Raw genomic sequence first — 19,493 nt, 5'->3', positions numbered from 1 at the left:
TTATTTATATTTCACAGTACATTGATGAAGGTCCTAGACCGAAACGTCTGTGTATGTATGTACTGTTATCTATTAAATCACCTTTCTGCATCAGAATCTTGCGGAGTGTGCCAAGTTTATATATACTAAGTTCACGGATTGGGATCCTACTTGGGCACCACCTCTGACCTCCAGGGTTGTGCCAACGGTTTTGTTCCTATAAGTCAGTCAGAGGGAGTCACTCAGTTAGGAGTGAGGAAAGAAGATCCCTCAGAGAGGGATGGAGGAAGGAGGTGCTGCAGCAGATCTCAGTGACCTGGGTCTGCTGGCACGGGAAAGGAAAGAAGGAGAAAGACATTGAACTGAAACCTGATCTTCCATAAGAAGGAGAGACTAGTACGGAATGAAGGAGTAAAAGGGAAAAGAGGACGTGGGTTAGGAGAGAACCCTGCCTAGAATTTCTAAGCGCAAGGCCGGGGCCCGGTCACCGAGGTTGTATGAATACTAATGGTCCTACAGCAGACACCGGTGGAGTAGTGGGCTGTAAATGCACTACTCCCATCTAAGACTTGGGGGCACAACAGCAACTTGGATAGTGAGCCGGGACTCAGGAGTCCCCGAAGCAGGCTACAGCTGTCTGCCGTACATGTAGAGTTCTTGGGAACATCTGTCAGGAGGCACTCCAGTGTAACTCAGTACTGGGAGTACTTCACACTTAAAGGCGCTATAAGAGGAGACGTTCAGAAAGGCACATGTTGGCGGAGCGTTGGAAGGGAGCATTCCATCTGGCCTGGAGGTTGATTGAGTCCCTGACCCGAAGGACACGGCACGGAGGCGGGCAACTGTATGTGTACTACAGACTGTGAGTAAAGCTTTGGAACTACAAGCCTGGTGTCCTCCATTGATTCTTGCGCCAACACACCCAGCACCGCTACATCTGGGTACCAGTTCTACACCGCTTGTCCCTCTCCTCTACCCCTACATCCACACTGCCCTGGGGCTACAGCTCCACCTGTGGGGAGCTTCACCATCTTGGCTGCAACACACCACCAGCCCCAGAGGATCTGCACACAGCGTCAGCTCAACGTCTCACTTGCCGAACACCACAGGTGGCGTCACGAACTATTCCATTAACTACATTCCACCATTCAACTTCCCTGTTAATTGGGCACCCAGGGCCACGGACCGGGTCACCGTTGCTGTGACACATCCCACCGACACCGGCCCGGTACCGAGTACCCCACATCCCTGGGAGGGCGACCCAGATGCACATAACGGGAGGGGGCCTGCATCAATGCAAATAGCGGACGGGGCCTGGAAGGATGCACATAATGGGGGGGCCCTACATGGATGCAAATAACGGGGGGGGCCCTGGAAGGATGCACATAATGGGGGGGCCTGGAAGGATGCACATAATGGGGGGGGCTGGAGGGATGCACATAAAGGGGGGGCCTGGATGGATGCACATAACGGGGGGGCACCTGGATGGATGCACATAATGGGGGGGCTGGATGGATGCAAATAATGGGGGGGCACCTGGATGGATGCAAATAACGGGGGGGGCCTGGATGGATGCAAATAACGGGGGGGGCCTGGATGGATGCAAATAACGGGGGAGGCCTGGATGGATGCACATAATGGGGGGGCCTGGATGGATGCACATAACGGGGGGCCTGGATGGATGCACATACAGGGGATGGGGGGGTGGATGGATGCACATACAGGGGGAGCCTGGTTGGATGCCCATACAGGGGTTGGGGGGGCTGGATGGATGCCCATACAGGGCGGAGCCTGGAAGGATGTACATACAGGGGATGGGGGGCCCTGGAGGGATGCACATACAGGGGATGGAAGGGGGCTGGAAGGATGCACATACAGGGGATGGAGGGCGGCTGGAAGGATGCACATACAGGGGATGGGGGGCCCTGGAAGGATGCACATACAAGAGATGGGGGGCCCAGGAAGGATGCACATACACGGGATGGAGGGGGGCTGGAAGGATGCACATACAGGGGATGGGGGGCCCTGGAAGGATGCACATACAGGGGATGGGGGGCCTTGGATGGATGCACATACAGGGGATGGGAGGCCCTGGAAGGATGCACATACTGGGATGGAGGGGGGCTGGAAGGATGCACATACAGGGGAGGGGGGTCTGGATGGATGCTCATACAGGGGAGGGGGGCCTGGATGCAGGCACATACAGGGAAGAGGGGAGCCCTGGATGGATGCACATGGGGGGCAGAATGGATGAATGTACAGGGGAGGCCAGGATAGATACATGTACGGGATGGAGCTAGGATGGATGCACATGGGGGCCAGGGGTAGGACAAGGGGCCAGGATGGATACACACATGGGGGGAGGGGCAGGACAAGATGCCTGGATGGATACCCATCCGGGGGGTGCAGGATGGATACATGTGGGGGGCCCAGATGGATACATATGGGGGGCCAGGATAGATACTGTATATGGGGGGCAGGATAAGAGACGAGGATGGATATATGAGGGAGTCAGGATATATTTATGTGGGGGGCCAGGATGGATTTATGAGGGACAGGACAAGGGACCAGGATGCATATTTATGGTGGGTCAAGATGCATATTTGGAGCGGGTAGGATGGATATATGGGGGAGGGGGCCCTGATGGATATATGGGGGAGGGGCAGGACAAGGGACCAGGATGCATATATAAGGGGGGGGGCCTGGATGCATATATATGGGGGTTGGCCAGGATGCATTTATAGGGGAGGGGGACAGGATGGATATATGGGGGAGGGGCAGGTCAAGGGACCAGTATGCATATATATAGGGGGGCCTGGATGCATATACTGTAAATGGCAGGCCAGGATTCATTTATGGGGCAGCCAGGATGGATATATGGGGGGAGGTGGTGGCCAGGATGAATATATGGAGGGGGGCAGGTTGGATACATATGAGTGGGCAAGAATTCATATATGGGGGGAAGGGACCAGGATGCAGATATATGGGGGCCCAAGATAGATTTATGGGTGAGGGGGGCAGGGCAAGGGACCAAGATGCAGATATATGGGGAGGTGCCAGGGTGGATATATATGGGGGGCAGGTTGCATATATGTGGGGCCAGGATGGCTATATGGGGGGGCAGGACAAGGGACCAGGAAGGATATATGCGGGTCCAGGAGAGATATATGGTGAGGCAGGACAAGGGACATATGAGGGCCAGTATGTATACCTGGGGAAGCGGGATGGATATCTGGGGGCCAGTCTGGACAAGGGACATAGGGGTTCAGGCTGGGTGAGGTTATTAAATAAAGGGGGCCAGGATGAGGGACTTTATTACTGTTTGGGGGCCAGAATGAAGAACATGCTATATTAGTTTATGGTGACAAGTGGGGAACATAATTTCTTTAGGGTCCAATTAGGGACATTATTACTACTGTAATATAATTTACTTTTTAGGAAATGGTTTTCCATGGAGGGAACAAAAGGGGATCTTGTTACTGTGCAGGGTGGTACTACGTTGCTTTTCTTCTTCATCTGACATAGTGTAGAAGTCAGGGAAAAAGTAAGGAAAATGCTCAGGAAGCGATCAGCTATTGATGACTGTGTTATTTTTTGCAGAGACGAGTCCTGGTTGGAAGATGTGACGGCAGTCTGTGCTGGTTGAAGAAAAGCAAAGATGAAGGACTTCAACTACAGACGTCACTGGTGAGGCAGTGTATTACATGCACGCACACACACACTATACACTATATACTGTGTACAGAGCTCCTTTGTATAATGTTACTGGTGATCATTGTATTACCTGCACACTATATGCTATATACAGAGGTCCTGTGTATAGTGTCACTAGTGATCTCTTTATTACCTGTACACTGAGACTATATACAGAGCTCCTGTGTATAATGTCACTGGTGATCACTGTATTACCTGCACACTGACACTATATACAGAGCTCCTGTGTGTAATGTGACTGGTATTACCTGTACACTGATACTATATAGAGAGTTCTTGTGAATAATGTCACTGGTGGTAATAAGTGTTGTTAGTATTGTGGTTTGTATTCATAATCAGTATTGTATGCGGTCACTATGTGGTGGTAATTTGTGATCTGGTCACAGTGTGGCAGTATTTCTCCTTGTATGTGGTATTATTTGGTCCCTATATGTTGGTAATATGTCATATTATTCGGTCACTATGTGGTGCTAATATGTGGTCTAGTCATGGTGTGGTGGTATTTGTCCCTTGTATGTAGTATTATTCGGTCTCCATGTGGTCTGATCATGGTGTTTTGGTGTTTCTTCCTGTATGTGATGGTATTGGTCTTGGTATAATGGATTGTGTTGTGTATGGCGGTCATTTGTTCTCTCTGATATTATTTAGGAGAAGATTCTTTATTTCAACCTGAGATTAAATACTGTGTACACAGCGGCAGAGATGCACTTACAGGGGGTTTCCTGTGGAAAAAAGTAATCATCTCTCCACAGGATAAATGATAACGTATTGATTGGTGGGGGTCTGACTACTTGGACCCATTCAGCAAAATGTGGAACTTTTCATCCCCATTAGACTGGAGTGGCATGTCCGACTTGACCACTGATCCATTCTTTCCCTCAGTGGCTGCACTTTTTTTTTTTTGTAGACGCTCCAAAGAGAATGAATGGAGCTGCGGTCAGATATCCCACCTGCCGCTCCATTTTAAAATGGGGATAAGTGTCCTATCAGCGATAAAACTTCCTCATTCTTCCGATCGGTGCAGTTTCTAATGGTCGGACCTAAGCGATCACCTATGCTGTGGAGCCCATGGATCGGTGATAACGTGTTCTAACCAAAGAACCCCATTAATGTAAACTACTGTAATTATACATCCCATTTGTGGTGGCGCACAGTAGATGTACAGGAGTCGCCTGTGTTTTACAGCCGATGCTCCACTATAATGGGGATAACGACTGACAGATATTTGTATATACCTGTAGGTGGGTCCCTAGAGTCCAATCCCCTGGTGGGCCCCAGACACCCCAGTCCAACCCTGAATACATGTATATTCAGATGGATCCAATCATTGTTTTATTAAAAAATCTACATATGAAATGAACCAAAACATGATGGAACAAAGCTCAGCTCTGTACACACACGGCTCCGCTCCGTACACCTCGTACACACACGACTCCGCTCCGTACACCTCGTACACACACGGCTCCACTCCGTACACCTCGTACACACACGACTCCGCTCCGTACACCTCGTACACACACTACTCCGCTCCGTACACCTCGTACACACACGGCTCCACTCCGTACACCTCGTACACACACGACTCCGCTCCGTACACCTCGTACACACGCGGCTCCGCTCCGTACACCTCGTACACACACGGCTCCACTCCGTACACCTGGTACACACACGGCTCCGCTCCGTACACCTCGTACACACACGACTCCGCTCCGTACACCTCGTACACACACGGCTCCGCTCCGTACACCTCATACACACGCGGCTCCGCTCCGTACACCTCGTAAACACACGGCTCGGCTACATTCACACTGTAAACCCCTCCTGACCCCACACATAAACTTCCCCTCATCCAGCACCATGACAACCAGCACAGCAGAGTCCTGCATACACTGAGGCCCCTGATCATGTGACCCCTGACTCCTCCCCTCCTGTGACCTCATCACAGGTCCTGTGCGCACAGAGCAGCCATACATGTGTGCGGCTCTGCAGGTGAAGGTATGTGGAGATTCTCCATTACTGATGCATTAATATTAGAAATATATTGCTTGATCTTCCAGACCTTATCTTGACCTCTACTGTTCCTGATAACTGCCAGTTTCTTAATTACTAGAGTTGACCAAAACAGGTCGGCCAAATTCAGAATCCGACGATCGAAACCCGACCATAGCGTGAGGTCGGCCATGAGGTCGCCGACTTGAGCGCCAAAGTCGCGTTTCCCACAATCCTTCCAGCGCCTTTTCTCAGCCAATCATCAAGGACACACACTGTGGGCAACGCGATTACTTCGGCAGCGGCCCCCACCATGTTAGAGAAGGGCATGCAAGTGATTGGCTTTGTGTGGCGTCACAGTGCCTATAAAAGGCCGTGACCGCCGACCGCCATCTTACTTCTGCCGATCTTACCATAGGGAGAGGTTGATGCTGATCGTTCTCAATAGGGAGAGTGTTTAGGCAGGGAAAAACTAAAACAAATTCCTTCTGCTGATAGCGATTGTCACTGTAAAACACAACACTTAGTGAGCAGTGACAGGGGAGGATATATTTGTGTGCAGCAGCTCTGGTGGTTATTAGGCTGCCTTATAAGGCTCCCTGATAGCTGCATTGCTGTTTGCACACTGCTGTGCAGAGTGCTTTTTTAAAAGCAAAAATCCTTTTATTCTTTTTTTTCTGCACAGTAATAATAATAATAATAAATTTTATTTTTATAGCGCCGACATATTCCGCAGCACTTTACATTTCAGAGGGGATTTGTACAGACAATAGACATTACAGCATAACAATAATCACATACAGTAGATTATAACAAATACCAAGAGGAGTGAGGGCCCTGCTCGCAAGCTTACAGTCTATGAGGAAAGAGGTAGACACGAAAGGTGGGTGGTAACAGTTGCCCTGATTGTATGCACCAGCCATAAAGTGTGTGACAGTACAGACACAGAGGGCTAATGGATGCATAAAGCATGTGGGAACATGATGCAGGAAATCTGGTTATGGTAAAACTTTTGGCTGTGCCACACAGGGATAGATTAGGTTAATGTGTTGAGGTGATAGGCCAGTCTGAATAAATGTGTTTTCAGGGCACGCTTAAAATTGTGGGGATTGGCGACTAATCGTATTGACCTGGGAAGTGCATTCCAAAGAATTGGCGCGGCACGTGTAAAGTCTTGGAGACGGGAGTGGGAGGTTCTGACTATTGAGGATACTAACCTCAGGTCATCAGCAGAACGGAGGGCGCGGGTAGGGTGGTATACTGAAACAAAGGAGGAGATGTAGGGTGGTGCTGAGCCATGGAGGGCTTTGTGGGTGAGGGTAATAAGTTTATACTGAATTCTGGAGTGGATGGGTAGCCAGTGTAATGACTGGCACAAGGTAGAGGCATCGGTGTAGCGATTGGTGAGGAATATGATCCTGGCTGCAGCATTCAAGACAGATTGGAGAGGGGAGAGTTTGGTAAGAGGGAGACCGATTAGAAGAGAGTTACAATAGTCCAGACGAGAATGAATAAGAGAAACAGTAAGAGTTTTTGCAGAGTCAAAAGTAAGAAAAGGTCGAATTCTAGAAATGTTTTTGAGGTGCAGATGACAAGAGCGAGCCAGTGATCGAATGTGGGGGGCAAAGGAAAGCTCAGAATCAAGAATGACCCCAAGACAGCGGGCCTGTTGCTGGGGAGTAATAGTGGAGCCACACACAGAAATAGCAATGTCGGGTATAGGTACATTAGTAGAGGGAGGAAACACCAGGAGTTCAGTCTTTGACAGGTTCAGTTTCAGATATAGTGAGACATGATATTAGACACAGCGTTTAGACAATCGCCGGTGTTTTCTAGAAAGGCTGGCGTGATGTCAGGAGAAGAAGCGTATAATTGGGTGTCATCAGCATAGAGATGGTACTGGAAACCAAATCTACTGATTGTTTGACCAATAGGGGCAGTGTACAAGGAGAAGAGGAGGGGGCCTAGAACCGATCCTTGGGGGACCCCAACAGTAAGGGGAAGGTGAGAGGAGGAGGAACCGGCAAAAGATACAGTAAAGGAGCGGTCGGAGAGATAGGAGGAGAACCAGGAGAGAACGGTATCCATGAGGCCAATGGAACGGAGCATAGTGAGGAGGAGCTGATGATCCACCGTGTCGAATGCTGCAGAGAGATCCAAGAGAATTAGCATGGAGTAATGACCATTTGATTTAGCTGTTAGCAGATCATTAGAGACTTTAGTGAGGGCAGTTTCAGTGGAGTGTAAAGAGCGGAAACCGGATTGGAGAGGGTCGAGAACAGAGTTTTCTGAGAGATAGCGGATAAGACGGGAGTGGACCAGGCGTTCCAGGAGTTTAGAGATGAAGGGAAGATTAGAGACAGGTCTATAGTTAGCTATAGATACTGAGCGTAATTTTTTTCACACACCGTTTAGAGGTGTACGTGCCTCACACACTACCGTGTACCGGCTGGTATCACTGACAAATACATGCTATATGTTGTGAGCTCATTTTCTCGTTCACCTTTGGTGTCTGATGAACTCCCTCTGCTGGTGAAAGGAGGTGGTGAAACTGATTTGGATGGGAGAGACCTGCCACCTGAACAGGTGGATTGTGATTGGACATCAGGAATCTCTGAGTGGATATAAGGCAGCCGGCGCCCTGTAGGGTTGCTGGTGATGTTCTCCTGCTCTGAGCTCTGGCCTCCAGTTCAGTTCCTGTCTTCTAAAGCTAAGTTTTGCTCTGCTATTGTTCCATGAGATTTTGTCTGATTTACTTAGTTTTGTGTTCAGCCAGCCCCTGCTGGGACTGTGCTGAACTTCCATTTTGTCCCTGATCGGTTTAATCTCTTTTGCTCTGTCCTCAGAATATATCGGAGTGCTGATATAGGGATTTTGAAGTCTAGTGACTTCAGGGCCGTTTTTCCTATCAGACGTGTTGGGACATTTTTGGTAGGGTTTTTGCGGATTGCAGCCAGCAACTTTTCTGTCCTGACCTATCTAGTTAGTTGGGCCCCATCATTTGCTCTGCCTGTCTTTCTGTCTGTGTTTGTGTTTTCATCTTTTTTCAACGACAATACATGTTGGGGGCTGTCTATTGCTTTGGGGTCTGCTCTGGGGCAGTTTAGATTTCCCCTTTCTTTCTTTAGGCTTATTTAGCTCTCCGGCTGTGACGAGGCATCTAGGACCACCGTAGGCACGCTCCACGGCTACTGTTAGCTGTTGTGAATAGGATCAGGGGTCTGCAATCCGCTAACTACCAACCTCTCCGGTTTTCTGGACTTAGCTTGCATTTTTGTTTTTTCCTCCTCCGGTGACTCATTCGTAACACTATATGTGTGTGACTCCGTAAAAAAATACACGGAGATTAACATTTTTCCATACATACACCGTATAGAGGTGTCCGATTCTCAAACAGTATCGGATATCTGGTGTTTTTACTACGGTCACATCTACGCAGAGTCAGCGTGTGTGTGACACTCCATAAATACATATATGGACATTTCCTTTTCTCCATACACTGTATTGACTGCTGTTTGATTCTCTAACAGTATCGGATATTCGGTGTTCTTATTAAGGTCACATCTCCACAGAGTCAGCGTGTGTGTGTGACACTCCGTAAATACCAATACGGACATTTCCATTTCTCCATACACCGTATTGACTGCTGTCCAATTCTCTAACAGTATCGGATATCTGGTGGTCTTAGTTATTATGGTCACATCTCCACAGAGTCAGCGTGTGTGTGACACTCCGTAAATACATATACGGACATTTCCATTTCTCCATAAACCGTATTGACTGCCGTCCGATTCTCTAACAGTATCGGATATCTGGTGTTCTTATTACGGTCACATCTACACAGAGTCAGTGTGTGTGTCACACTCCGTAAATACATATACATTTTCACCAACAGCGTATACAGCTGTACACTTCTGATACAGTACTGTATATCTTCTTGTTGGATTACGGTGAAATACATACTGGGTGTGTGTCTGTGATTCACAAAATATATACAGCAATTTCACTTTTTACATACACCTTACATAGCTGTACGCTCCTCATACAGTACCATTTCTCTGTTGGTCTTTTTGGTACATTTTTCCAAACATGAGGAAGTATGGTGGAAGAGGCCGCAGACGTGGGCGGGGGGGCGCAGCTGGTACTGATGGTGGTGGTGGTGCATCGGCTGGTTCTGAAAAAAGCACAATAGCAGCTAAGGCAGGAGGTGTTGAACCTGCGTCATTGTCTGGTACAAGAAGGCCTTTAAGTTTCCCTTTTCTGGGAGTAGGTAAACCGCTTTTAAAGCCGGAGCTTCAGGAACAGGTTTTGGCTTACATTGCCGAAACAGCCTCCAGCTCTATTGCATCCTCTTCTGAAGTTACAACAACTGCAAGCATGGAATCGTCAGTGCAGGCTTCTGGTCAGGAACAACACTTTTCCTTGTGTCCTTCACCCACATCAAAAGTGAAGGATGCCGCAGCACACACTTCAGATTACTCCATGGAGCTCTTTTCACATACCATGCCTGGGTTATCAAGTCAAATCCTGAATTCCCCAGTCCAAGATGAATCTGACATGGACTGCACTGATGCACAGCCACTGCTAGATGATTATGCTGGTACATTCACCCACAACACTACATTGCCCTTGCAGTCTACTGAGCCAGAATCAGACCCTGATGAAACTCAGGTGCCCCTTCCCGCATACTATACCACCTTACACGTTGACACAGAGGAAGGTACAGAGGAAGGTGCAGATGACATTGAAGACGAGGTCATGGATGACCCAGTTGTTGACCTGGATTGGCATCCATTGGGGGAGGAGGGTGCCGGTGAAATTAGGTCAGAACAGGAGAAGGATCCGCAGCAGGCATCGTCGTCGCAGCGGTTATCTGGCAGGCCCGTAGCTGTCAAAAAACTTGCTAAGAAAACTAAGAGTTGCAGGACAGCTTGGCCAGATGGTCAAATTAGTACAGCGTGCAAGCCCTGAAAATTTATACCATAGTAGGAAGAGTGCAGTGTGGCACTTTTTGAACAAAATCCTACTGATGACGCAAAGGTTATCTGTAAGAAGTGCCGAAGGACCTTTAGCAGAGGGAAAAATCTAAGAAGTTTGAATACCAGTTGCATGCTTAGACATTTAATCAACATGCACTTGGAAGCGTGGACGGACTACAAAACCTCAGGTAGCACATGTGCATCTGCTCCGACTGAAGGTAGTCGGCAATGCTCCATCGCTTTACCCACTGTAAGGCCACCGTCAAGCACACCACCATCAAGAAATGTTGAGGTGTCGTCGCAAGGCCAAAGCAGTCAGTGAATCACAATATTTTCGCCAGGAAACACTGAATCTAGGCCATCAACACCCACACCAACCCCTTTTCAGTCCATCCGGTCCAACGCTAGTTCCCCCATATGCAGCTCTCAAGTCCAGCTCACCCTACCAGACACTCTCAGGACAAGAAAGTACTCATCCTCTCATCCGCTTACACTGGCTTTGAACGCCAGTAACGGCACCCTTGACTGGGACCACCCTGCTTGCTCAGGGACACAGCACTTGCAATACTTACCTCTCCCTGCTCCACCGATGTGTAGTCTGGCCACTTAAATCCTTCACAGGGACGGCCACTACAAATTTGGAGTACTGATCGATGATGGTTAAGATGTAGCTATGTCCTGTCCTGCTGGCCTCTACCTTCAGATGATCAATGGCTACCATTTGTAATGGATGTCAACTCACAATCAGCTGCAGTGGTGCTTTATGACCACCTTTCACATTTTTTAAAGTCATAGACGTGTGACATTCCTTCCACCATTTTTCAATGTCTCCTCTCATGGCAATCCAATAGAATCCCCTACGGCCTGTGTCTTCTGTGTTTTGCACTCCAAAGTGACCAGACAGATCATAATAGGCAGTGAGGACCATGTCTACAGCTCTCCCTGTGATCACAATGTGATGGAGACGAGTAACGGTGATGGGATCGACGCTACTGCGATACAGCAACCCTTTCTTCACTAATTTCCGTTTTAGCTGTATCCACATTAAAAGTAATTGAGGGTCAGCATCGCCTCTGCTAATTCTCCCGGGAGGTTTTCCCGTGATTAGTAATTCAAACTTTTCTGAAATCACTCGCCTTTCCGTCTGTACTTTTATCCATCTAGCTTCTTGTAGCGGAGAGTCTGGACTGGCTTACTGAGACTGAAATATATACGAAGATTTCAAAGTACCCCAACACTGTATAATGGTGTACGTTTCGAATACATTTCCCTTTTTCTCATTTTTATATTCTTGTGTAATCCATACTGAGCCTGTGAACGTCTGTCTGTAACTCCAGAAATATATTTGTACATTTAAGATTCCCCAACACTGTATACAGCTGTACGCTTGTGATACCTTACCCATTTAATGCTTTTAATATTGTGGTCTAATCCATACTGAGCCAGTGACAGTCTGTTTCTGACTCTGGAAATATATACTGAGATTTACAATGCCCCCTACACCGTATACAGCTGTACGCTTCTGATCCATTACCCTTTTACTGCTTTTTATATTGTGTAATCCATACTGACGCTGAGAGCGTCTGTGTCTGCCTCCTGAAATAAATAGGGAGATTTGCAATATTTAAACAATACTATATCTACCTTGTATCTGGTGAAACAGTACCCTTTTTGTACTTTTTATATTCTTGGCTAATGCATTCTGGGACTTAGAGCGTCTGTGTCTGCCTCCAAAAATATAAACGTAGATTTAGAATGTTGAAACTATACTATATAGCCCTTTTATCTGGTGTTAAAATGAAATGCCATGCAGGGCTGGGGGTTACTCAGTACCAGGCCTTTCAGGCTCTTTTAAGGGTGAAGTATGTCACGGTGGTGATTGGGACCCAGTACGTGGCCCTGGGTGTCCAATAAAGAAGATGACCGTTCAGATGAGGGGGAAGATGGTATGATAATTAATTTGGAAAACGGGGATCATGACGCCACCTGTGGTGCTCAGCTAGGGTAGCCGACGCTGCAATGCATATCCTCTGGGACGTTGTTAAAGCATCCAAGATGATGAAGCTCTCCACGGGCACAGCTGTATTCCAGGGCAGTTGAGATGGTGCTTGTGAGCCGTTGACTGTGATGGTGAGTGTACCTTGTGTAGCAGGCGAGTTGTAAAAGACAACAAGGACATAGTTGGGTGCAGTTTCTGAGTTTTTCCTCAAAAGTTTTGTGCGCAAGATGACCCGCTTGGTACTGTGTCCTCTGAGGGATGGGTCCGCCAAACTCCAAGGTAGATCAGGAACACCTGTTCAAGACTACTCCTTGTGTATCCTTTCTAGGCCGTGTCTCTGCGCTGATCGCTCCCTTCCTTCCTGCTGTGTGCCTTTGCAAACAGTGTCCCAAGCCGGCAGCCACGGATCACACCGGGCAACGTGGGTCAGGCCCCGGGGTCCTTTATTCCAACTGCTGCCTTTTTGAGTTTTGAATGCGGCTGCGACTGAGAAGCTTAAAGTTACCTCTGCCTCCGTCTTTCTAGCTGAGCCCTGTATTTCTCCACTACCTTTAGGAGCCACCTTCCCGAACGAGGCCTGGTCCTTCCTTGTCCAGAAACGGGCTTCACAGGTGGGTTATTGCACTTCCCGTGCCCCAATGACCCCTTCCTTCCAGTCTAGGAGCTTGGACAAAATGTTTCTCTCTTCTCTGACCCTCAGCCCTCTCACAGCAATCCTGCTCTTACTCTGTCCTGTCACCAACTGACAACTCTCTAGAAAGATCCATTTACCTCAGACTAGCTACACCCACCAACTGTCACCTTGCGCTCTCTCATTGGATGGCCACAATCACTCCACTACCTAAGCTCCTCCCACTGTACCTACCTTCCACACTAACCCCCAACACCCTTTCCTAGTCAGTCTGGGATGAGGCCATTCTCCCGCCGGGTACACCCAGATGCCCTGACAATCTAGTGTGTGTGTTGAGTGCAGGGTTAGGAGTCCTGAGTGGTGATCCCTCTTTACCTGAGGGTGGGATACCACACCTTTGGATGAGGTGCAGTACCTCTGTGGCGACTGTACCCTCAGGGGCACCATAGTACCCTTTCTCAATGTTCTATATTGTTGTCGGATCCATACTGGGCCTGAGAGCGTCTGTGTTTGCCTCCAGAAATGTTTACGGATATTCATTATGTTTAAACTATACTATAGATACCTTGTATGTAGTGATACTGTACCCTTTTGCAAATTTTTATATTATTGTCTAATCCATACTGAGCCTGGACCGTCTGTGTCTGACTCATGAAATATATACGGAGATTTACAATTATCCCTAGACTGTATAGAGCTGTCCACTTCTGATACAGTACCATATATTTGCTTGTGTTTTGAGTCCATTTTCACAAAAATTATTAAGTATGGTGGAAGAGGCCGCGGACGTGGGTGTGGAGGGGCCAGCTGGTACTAATGGTGGTGGTGCATCTGCTGGTAGTGCCAAAAGCACAATAGCAGCTAAGGCAGGAGGTGTTGAGCCTGCGTCAACGTCTGGCACAAGAAGGCCTTTAAGGCTCCCTTTTCTGGGAGTAGGTAAACTGCTTTTAAAGCCGGAGCATCAGGAACTGGTTTTGCCTTACATTGCCTCGTGTGACAGAGGAAGGTGCAGATAAAAGTGGCGGTTCCCTGAGCAGGTGGGGGGTCCTACTCGTGGGCGACGGCAGTGTCTCAGGGCCCCTCATGGCATGCAAAAGTGTCTCTGCCGGTGGGAGGGCCCACTCGCCGTCAGACATACCTTTGTAATATGTGGGGCCCTGTGCCAGTGCCGTCACCCACGAGTGGGCCGCCCCATGCTTGCTCAGGGCCACAGCACTTGCAATACTTAACTCTCCCTGCTCCACCACCGTGACGTCTTCCACGTTTCCTGACAGTGACATTCAGGTTAGAGAGCGCGTTGACATCACGTCTGTATGCCCTCTACCGAAACAGTACAAGTGCAGAGAGCTTGAAGATGGGAATGCTGAGGAGTCCAGAGTACAGCAGTGCCCAGCGAGGAGAGGTATTTAATTTATTTAAATGTTGGGAGCATTTTTTGGGGAGCAATATACACTGGAGAATGAGATATGGGGCCCATCATACACTAGAGCATCATCCATTTGGCCCATCATATACTGGAGCATTCCAAATGGGGGACTTCAGACACTGGAGCAGCATTTACGGGGCCCATTATACACTGGATGATTAGAAATGGGGCCCATTATATATGGAGTATTATTTGGGCCCATAACACACTGGAGCATCGTCCATGGGGACCAACATATACTGGAGCATTCCAAATGGGGGACATCAGACACTGGAGCAGCATTTACGGTGCCCATTATACACTGGAGCATTAGAAATGGGGCCCATTATATATTGAGCATTATTTGGGCTCATAACACAGTGGAGCATCATGCATGGGGACCAACCTATACTGTAGCATTATGTGGATCTCATCATATACTGTATGGAACATTATATGTGACCAATTATTCTGTATGGAGAAATATATGGGGCTCATTATTCTGTATACTAGGTGGTGGCCATAATATTGTATGGAGTAATATACTGTCCGTTTTTTGAGCTATTGTAGAATTTAAAATAGATAATATTAGTCATGTCATGTAAGCAGTGAAGTATTTTTCATTGTACTATACCTATATTTCTGTGCCGTATCGGAGCATTATGAATTGTGGGATGTGTTAAAAGGGCGCACTGACACTCTTTGGCCAAGGGCACATGAAAACCTGGTGCCAGCCCTACCCCCTCACAACTTTAGCCAAATAACCCCCAGTTTTCAATGCGTAACTATTATTATGAAGTAAATTAAGGTTGACAAGCTTCAGTAATATGAACTGATGTATTTGGCATTGAAATGGGCACTGTAGGTGTGTTTACTGTCCTCCACTCCCTGCCGACTATGCTTCCCCATTGACTTGCATTGGGATTCGTGTTTCAGTCAGACCCCGACTTTTCCCTATAGTCGGCCGATTTCGTTCGACCCGACTTTTGAGAAAGTTGGGTTTCATGAAACCTGATTCGACCCGAAAAAAGGCATAGTCGCTCATCTCTATTAATTACATTTTGAACTGAGGAAAGGGCAACTTGAAGAAAACACTTTGCTATCTTCTTATATCCTTCTCCCTATTTGTGGGCCTCCACCATTTTCATTTTCAGAGTGCTATGCAGCTGCTTAGGACCCATGGCTGCTATTTTTTGGCACAAGGTTAGAGGAGGCTGGGCTTTTTACAAAGCTGGGAAATTTGCATCACCTGGATAACAATGATAGTGAACAAGCCATAACCCTAACAGACTAATTAAGGTGTGAAACCTGGGTCTAAGTTATCTGGGCACACAAATCTACAAGGGTGTCCAAACTTTTTCTTCACCCCCTTTTCCTTTTTGTAGTTTTTAAAATGTAAAAAATGGCTATATACAATATATATATATATATATATGTGACGAGCATCAGCTTACGCTGAGTCGTTTTTCTTGAATGAGTGGACCCTCCGCACACTTTGTACACACACGACTCCCCTCCGTACACCTCGTACACACGGCTCCGCTCCGTACACCTTATACACACATGGCTCTGCTCCGTACACCTTGTATACACACGGCTCCGCTCCGTACGCCTTATACACACATGGCTCTGCTCCATACACCTTGTATACACACGGCTCCGCTCCATACACCTTGTATACACACGGCTCTGCTCCGAACACCTCCTTCACACACGGCTCCGCTCCGAACACCTCGTACACACATGGCTCTGCTCCGTTCACCTCGTTCACACACGGCTGCGCTCCGTACACCTCGTACACATGCGGCTCTACTACGTACACCTAGTACACACTGTTCCGCTCCGTACATTTCGTACACACACGGCTCTGCTATATCCACACTGTAAGGGTAAGTGCACACACTGCGGATAGTGCTGCAGATTTTTCCGTGTGGATTAGCCTGCGGTTTTGCCCTTCGGTTTGACACCTGTACAATGGAGCAGGTTTAAAACTGCTGTGGATTCCGCACAAAGAATTGACATGCTGCGGAATTGAAACCGCAGCAAATCCGCGCGGAAAAATCCGCAGCATATCCACAGTGGTTTTTGTTTTTCATTGATTTTAATGGTACTGTACAATGCAGCAGAAACTGCAGCGTGTGCACACACCCTCAATCCCTCCTGACCCCCCCACATAAACTTCCCCTCATCCAGTACCATGACAACCAACACAGCAGAATCCTGCATACACTGAGGCCCCTGATCATGTGACCCCTGACTCCTCCCCTCCTTTGACCTCATCACAAGTCCTGTGCGCACAGAACAGCCATACATGTGTGCGGCTCTGCAGGTGAAGGTATGTGGAGATTCTCCAATATTGGCGCATTATTATTAGAAATATATTGCTTGGTCTTCCAGACCTTATCTTGACCTCTACTGTTCCTGATAACTGCCATGTCTTAATTACATTTTGAACTGAGGAAAGGGCAACTTAAAGAAAACGCTTTGCTATCTTCTTACAGCCTTCTCCCGATTTGTGGGCCTCCACCATTTTCATTTTCAGAGTGCTAGGCAGCTGCTTAGAACCCACGGCTGCTATTTTTTGGCACAAGGTTAGAGGAGGCTGGTTTTTTTTTACAAAGCTGGGAAACTTGCATCACCTGGATAACAATGATGGTGAACAAGACCAAAAGTTTGGACACACCTTCTCATTCAAAGAGTTTTCTTTATTTTCATGACTATGAAAATTGTAGATTCACTCTGAAGGCATCAAAACTATGAATTAACACATGTGGAATTATATCATTAACAAAAAAGTGTGAAACAACTGAAAATATGTCTTATATTCTAGGTTCTTCAAAAGTAGTCACCTTTTGCTTTGATTACTGCTTTGCACACTCTTGGCATTCTCTTGATGAGCTTCAAGAGGTAGTCACCGGGAATGGTTTTCACTTCACAGGTGTGCCGTCAGGTTAAATAAGTGGGATTTCATGCCTTATAAATGGGGTTGGGACCATCAGTTGTGTTGTGCAGAAGTCTGGTGGATACACAGCTTATATTCCTACTGAATAGACTGTTAGAATTTGTATTATGGCAAGAAAAAAGCAGCTAAGTAAAGAAAAACGAGTGGCCATCATTACTTTAAGAAATGAAGGTCAGTCAGTCCGAAAAATTGGGAAAACTTTGAAAGTGTCCCCAAGTGCAGTGGCAAAAACCATCAAGCGCTACAAAGAAACTGACTCACATGAGGACTTCCCCAGGAAAGGAAGACCAAGAGTCACCTCTGCTGCGGAGGATAAGTTAATCCGAGTCACCAGCCTCAGAAATCGCAGGTTAACAGCAGCTCAGATTAGAGACCAGGTCAATGCCACACAGAGTTCTAGCAGCAGACACATCTCTACAACAACTGTTAAGAGGAGACTTTGTGCAGCAGGCCTTCATGGTAAAATAGCTGCTAGGAAACCACTGCTAAGGACAGGCAACAAGCAGAAGAGACTTGTTTGGGCTAAAGAACACAAGGAATGGACATTAGACCAGTGGAAAGCTGTGCTTTGGTCTGATGAGTCCAAATTTGAGATCTTTGGTTCCAACGACGCAGAAAAGGTGAACGGATGGACTCTACATGCCTGGTTCCCACCGTGAAGCATGGAGGAGGAGGTGTGATGGTGTGGGGGTGCTTTGCTGGTGGCACTGTTGGGGATTTATTCAAAATAGAAGGCATACTGAACCAGCATGGCTACCACAGCATCTTGCAGCGGCATGCTATTCCATCCGGTTTGTGTTTAGTTGGACCATCATTTATTTTTCAACAGTACAATGACCCCAAACACACCTCCAGGCTGTGTAAGGGCTATTTGACCAAGAAGGAGAGTGATGGGGTGCTACGCCAGATGACCTGGCCTCCACAGTCACCAGACCTGAACCCAATCGAGAAGGTTTGGGGTGAGCTGGACCGCAGAGTGAAGGCAAAAGGGCCATCAAGTGCTAAGCATCTCTGGGAACTCCTTCAAGACTGTTGGAAAACCATTTCCGGTGACTACCTCTTGAAGCTCATCAAGAGAATGCCAAGAATGTGCAAAGAAGTAATCAAAGCAAAAGGTGGCTACTTTGAAGAACCTAGAATATAAGACATATTTTCAGTTGTTTCACACTTTTTTGCTAATTATATAATTCCACATGTGTTAATTCATAGTTTTGATGCCTTCAGAGTGAATCTACAATTTTCATAGTCATGAAAATAAAGAAAACTCTTTGAATGAGAAGGTGTGTCCAAACTTTTGGCCTGTACTGTGTATATATATATATATATATATATATATATATATATATATATATATTTGCCTAAAATATAAAGGAAATGTGTCATCTTTAACTTTAGACCTTTTAGACATCTCTTAATCTTTAACTTGCTTAACTGTTCACATTAACAGCAAAAAACATCTTTTACAATTGGGATAATTTTCAGTTTAGTACTTAGCAGCACATCCGCACTTTTATTATTTCCATTTTTGCACAGTAATATTGCATGCACTATTCCCTTATTTTCATTTTTCTTAAGTGTTTATCCACACTTTAACACTTTACAGCTCACCGCTAATATTCACACACATTAATAGGTTGTTCATAGAGGAAACACTTTCTTCACCACTCCACCCTCTATAGGTATAATGCTTCCTTTTTCATGTTTATCTCCATACATACAGTGGGTACAGAAAGTATTCAGACCTTTTGCTCAGTATTGAGTAGAGGCATCCTTTGGAGCTAGTACAGCCATGAGTCTTCTTGGGAATGATGCAAAAAATTTTTCACCCCTGGATT

At 47.1% G+C, this 19,493-nt stretch overlaps 1 protein-coding gene across 1 annotated transcript in view; it reads left to right on the top strand.

Moving 5' to 3' along the window:
* LOC141047051 (uncharacterized) overlaps nt 1–19,493 on the top strand; it is a 70,661-nt gene that overhangs the window by 25,965 nt on the left and 25,203 nt on the right. The window contains exon 3 of the mRNA XM_073541980.1: nt 3,580–3,666. Coding sequence (XP_073398081.1) covers nt 3,580–3,666 — 87 coding nt within the window. The remainder of the gene's footprint in view (nt 1–3,579; nt 3,667–19,493) is intronic.

The sequence above is a fragment of the Dendrobates tinctorius genome, unplaced genomic scaffold (assembly GCF_039654945.1).
Source record: "Dendrobates tinctorius isolate UK_male_01 unplaced genomic scaffold, ASM3965494v1 ptg000126l, whole genome shotgun sequence".
In the NCBI taxonomy this organism is placed as follows: Eukaryota; Metazoa; Chordata; class Amphibia; order Anura; family Dendrobatidae; genus Dendrobates; species Dendrobates tinctorius.
This window is presented reverse-complemented; position numbering and strand designations above follow the sequence as displayed.